At 47.6% G+C, this 3,761-nt stretch overlaps 1 protein-coding gene across 1 annotated transcript in view; it reads right to left on the bottom strand.

Annotated features, from left to right (window-relative positions):
* Positions 1–514: 514 nt before the first annotated feature.
* The window catches only part of SLC35B4 (solute carrier family 35 (UDP-xylose/UDP-N-acetylglucosamine transporter), member B4), a 30,028-nt gene continuing 26,781 nt past the window's right edge, over positions 515–3,761 (bottom strand). Inside the window, exons 9-10 of the mRNA XM_015426630.1 lie at positions 3,080–3,155; positions 515–793 (exon numbers count right to left, since the gene is read on the bottom strand). Of these exons, the coding sequence (XP_015282116.1) occupies positions 541–793; positions 3,080–3,155 (329 nt within the window). The 3' untranslated portion in view covers positions 515–540. The remainder of the gene's footprint in view (positions 794–3,079; positions 3,156–3,761) is intronic.

Raw genomic sequence — 3,761 nt, 5'->3', positions numbered from 1 at the left:
GAGTTTTACATAGCGAGCTGTTTCTTTGAACGCATCCTCACCTCACAAAGATGCAACCTGCCTCAAGAGACTCCAACCCCTACCAAGAGCACGGTGAACACAGGGTTCTCGTGCCACAAGGCCAATGGTCAAATGTACTTAACAATGAAAAACTTGAATGCTACAGATCACCCAGAACTTTCACTGTACGGACCACACAGCACAAACGAGACACAAAGCTGTCCCCGCAGCAAGCGGCTATCGGGCGCTAACAGAACAAATGTGAGATCAGAATCAGGCCTATCTTGGTCGGAACCATGACAAAGTTTCCCCTTGTCAAAATCCCTCGGAGTTGAAAAGCATTTTCCCCAATGCAGGGGATTCACCCAGCTGCTTGGCATAGCCAAGATCAGTTATTTTTTTTTGTATTACAAAAACCAACCCCCGACTTCCACGAGAAGGGAATCTTCTGTTCTGTGCTATAGAAAATCCTCAGTAGAAAAAAAAGAAGAAGTCTCTTGTTCAGTGCAGCGGTCATGAGCTTTCCAGCGGAGTCCAGAGTCACTCCCACTTCTTGTTGTCATGCTTCTTCTCCGGATCCTTCCGAGGCCCCAGAGTGTTCCAAACCTCGGTGTACATCAGGGTCCCCACGAAGACAAAGAGGGTGCCGATCCAGTGCCAGGTGGTGAAGGGGTTCCTGAAGTACAGGATGGAGAAGATGAGGCTGACGAACTTCCGGAGCGTCACCACCAGCGTGACGGTGAGGGAGGTGCACTCGGTGGTCAAGATGAAGACACCCCGTATGCAAACGTATCTGAGAGGGGCAGAGTTAAGGGGACGCCAAAATAGGACAGGGAAGAGGTGAGGAGCCAGAAAAAAGAAATGCCATTTTGGAAAAAGAGGAAGGGGAATCTTCCTTGACGGGACACCAAGGGTGTGTTGACTGCGAGGAAGGGCTTATACCAGGAATCCCCAACGTAGTGCTAGTGGGTGACACCAACACTTTTCCTGGTGCCCAGCAAGTGTTTTTAGAAAGTGGCTAGGGCCAGGTGGGGCTATTGGCCATCGGAGATTTGACCATCTGTGCAGATTTTTAAAATATGTTTCTTTGGCTGGCACTGCCAACATAACACAACGATCTTCATGGTATAACTGAAATTAAGCTGTGGCAGCCATTTTGTGGCTGGCTCTGCCATATGCGGCAGCCATTTTGTGGCTGTGCCCACTACAGTGTGTCAGGATTCCAAAGGTGTTCACAAGTCTCAAAAAGGCGGGGAACCCCTGGCTTACACCTTTTCACAAACCTGATATTATTTTATGTTTCAGTACAAAATACAAACGTGTTCCTGCTTTCCCTCATGCTGTGGATTATTTAGGGAGGGAGCATATCAGAAACAGATGTTTGTGCCTCATAAGCCCTGAGCGGCAGAGGGGAACTAGACCCCACATTCTGATATCTAAACGCCCCTTTCCAAGACAAACACGTGGGGAGTCAGTGTTCCCTCTAAGCTGAGTTAGTGTGAGTTAGCTCATAGTTTTTTAGCCTCCAGCTCACAGATTTTTGTCTTCTCTCAGGAAGGAGGGATTCAGAGCAAACTTATTTCTGCAACAGGCAAATCGCTCGCTCACAGCTTTAATGCTAGTGGCTCACAAAGTACAATTTTTGTTCACAAGACTCCATAGCTTAGAGGGAGCATTGGTGGGGACGCTTCCTCCTTTACCCATGCCTAGAGATGTGAAGGCCCGGAAAAAAAACTGGAAAAATCAGGGGGGAAACTGTCCCCCCCCCTTTTCCTGAAGCCTTTTTTGTTTTTTTCCAAAAAATTGGAAAAATTGAAAAAAAGAAGAGAAAAGGGGGAAAAAAGATTATGGAACATTTTATTTTAACATGATGAATAAAATATTTTGAGACAAGGTGTTCAAATATTTTCCAAATCATTTCTAAAAAATATGCAGGGCTATTTTTGGGCAGGAACGCACAGGAACGGAGTTCCGGCTGGCTCCCAAGTTGGCCACGCCCAGCAAGAACTCATTAGCATAATAGGCCACGCCCAACAGCAGAAACTCATTAGGATTGGCTACATTAGCGGTGTGTGGCCTAACATGCAAAGGAGTTCCTGCTACAAAAAAAGCCTTGGGTTTTGACAACAAACAAGGTAAACAGAATAAGAAGCAAAAGGTGGGTGTGGCTGGATAACCACACTTCTGGTAACATGTGGGTGTGGCCTAATGTGCTAATGACCTGTGCTGTCAGGGGTGTGGCCCAATATGCTAATGAGTTCCTGCTGTTGGCTGTGGCCTATTATGCTAATGAGTTCCTGCTGGGCTTTTTCTACAAAAAGAACCCTGAAAATATGTATGGTATCAGATTGATCTAATTTCTGTGCACTGAGGACAAGCAAGTCCTAGGTGACCAACTAAACTCTCCAATGCAAGAACAAGATGCATTTCTTCCTTTAGGGGGTGCTGTTGTCACAAGAAAAGAAAAAGGTTTCAGGGTTTTTTTCTCTCATGTGAGTGGATATTCTGTTTTCAATAATTGTTTGGATACACTATATTTTTAATATGCTAGTTGTGATAATATCATGCCAAGTAAAAATGTCCATAGTCATATTTTATGTTCCTAAAGTAACAGAATGACTTTCAATCTGAAAAAGAAAAAAGAAGTGCTAATGTAGCATTTTGTTCAATTTTTCCGAAAATTTCCGTTTCCCCCGGGAAAAAACAGGAAAAACCTGTTTTTTTTCCCGAGCTTCAAAATTTCCGGAAATTTTACAGCTCTACCCACACCCGATGTATTGCAACAGCACATATTCCCCAACCACACCCAGAACATACGATCAGTCTTCCCCATCATCCTTTAAGAGGGGAGAACTGTACCTGCTGCGCGTCGGTGGGCAGACCAGCTGATTCTCCGCCACGCAGAGGCACGGATTGGTGCCTGCACCGAGGCTCGGTCTACTGATAAGAAATAACAGGCCGCGAGCCCATTTGGGGAAGTAAGTCTACCCAACTGGCCAGAGAAGCCCCAAGAAAAACAGTTGAAAATTTACCTCAGGGTGAGCCCCCCTCTCCCCAAGCTGCCGATAAAAAAGGATACTGAGTGATGACGTTCATGATGAGGTAGAACCACATGATGGGCAAGTTCATGCCCAACCCTGGGACTTGGAATAGTTCTGTTGAAAAGGAGAGAGAGAGAGAGAGACGCCATCTTTGGAAAACCAAGGACCTATTTCCCTCATGGCTCCAGCCCAGGGCTGCTTCCAGGTATTTTGAAAGGGCTGCCAAGTCCCCCTGGGGGGTGGGGAAACCCCCACCCAAGAGGCCCGTTCCCCAAAGCACGTGACGCGCCTGGCGTAAAACCCGCCACGCGGAGGTGATGCAATCGCGTTGGGCACGTTGCGGGGGGGGGGGAGGCTCTATCACCCTTGAATGATTGTCGCCCCGCCCCAATGTGCCTGACGCGATTGCGTCACTTCCGGGTGACGTGATCGCGGCGTGCACACAAAGCGTGCACACCAGGAGATTCCCAGGGACGTCCAGGACTCCCCCCGCTATTACGAAGGTGGGACTTGGCAACCCTATACTTTGATACCCCAAGAAAAGGATCCTCTCTCAGGCCTTTGCTGCCACCACTGGGATCCAAACCAGGCTCCTACACTGCCAGTCATGCAGGCGCCAAAGGGGATGGCAGCCCCCCTCCCTGGCTACGAAGAAGAAGAAGAAGAAGAAGAAGAAGAAGAAGAAGAAGAAGAAGAAGAAGAAGAAGAAGAAGAAGAAGA

Source organism: Gekko japonicus, unplaced genomic scaffold, assembly GCF_001447785.1.
Source record: "Gekko japonicus isolate JY-2015 unplaced genomic scaffold, Gekko_japonicus_V1.1 scaffold1982, whole genome shotgun sequence".
In the NCBI taxonomy this organism is placed as follows: Eukaryota; Metazoa; Chordata; class Lepidosauria; order Squamata; family Gekkonidae; genus Gekko; species Gekko japonicus.
This window is presented reverse-complemented; position numbering and strand designations above follow the sequence as displayed.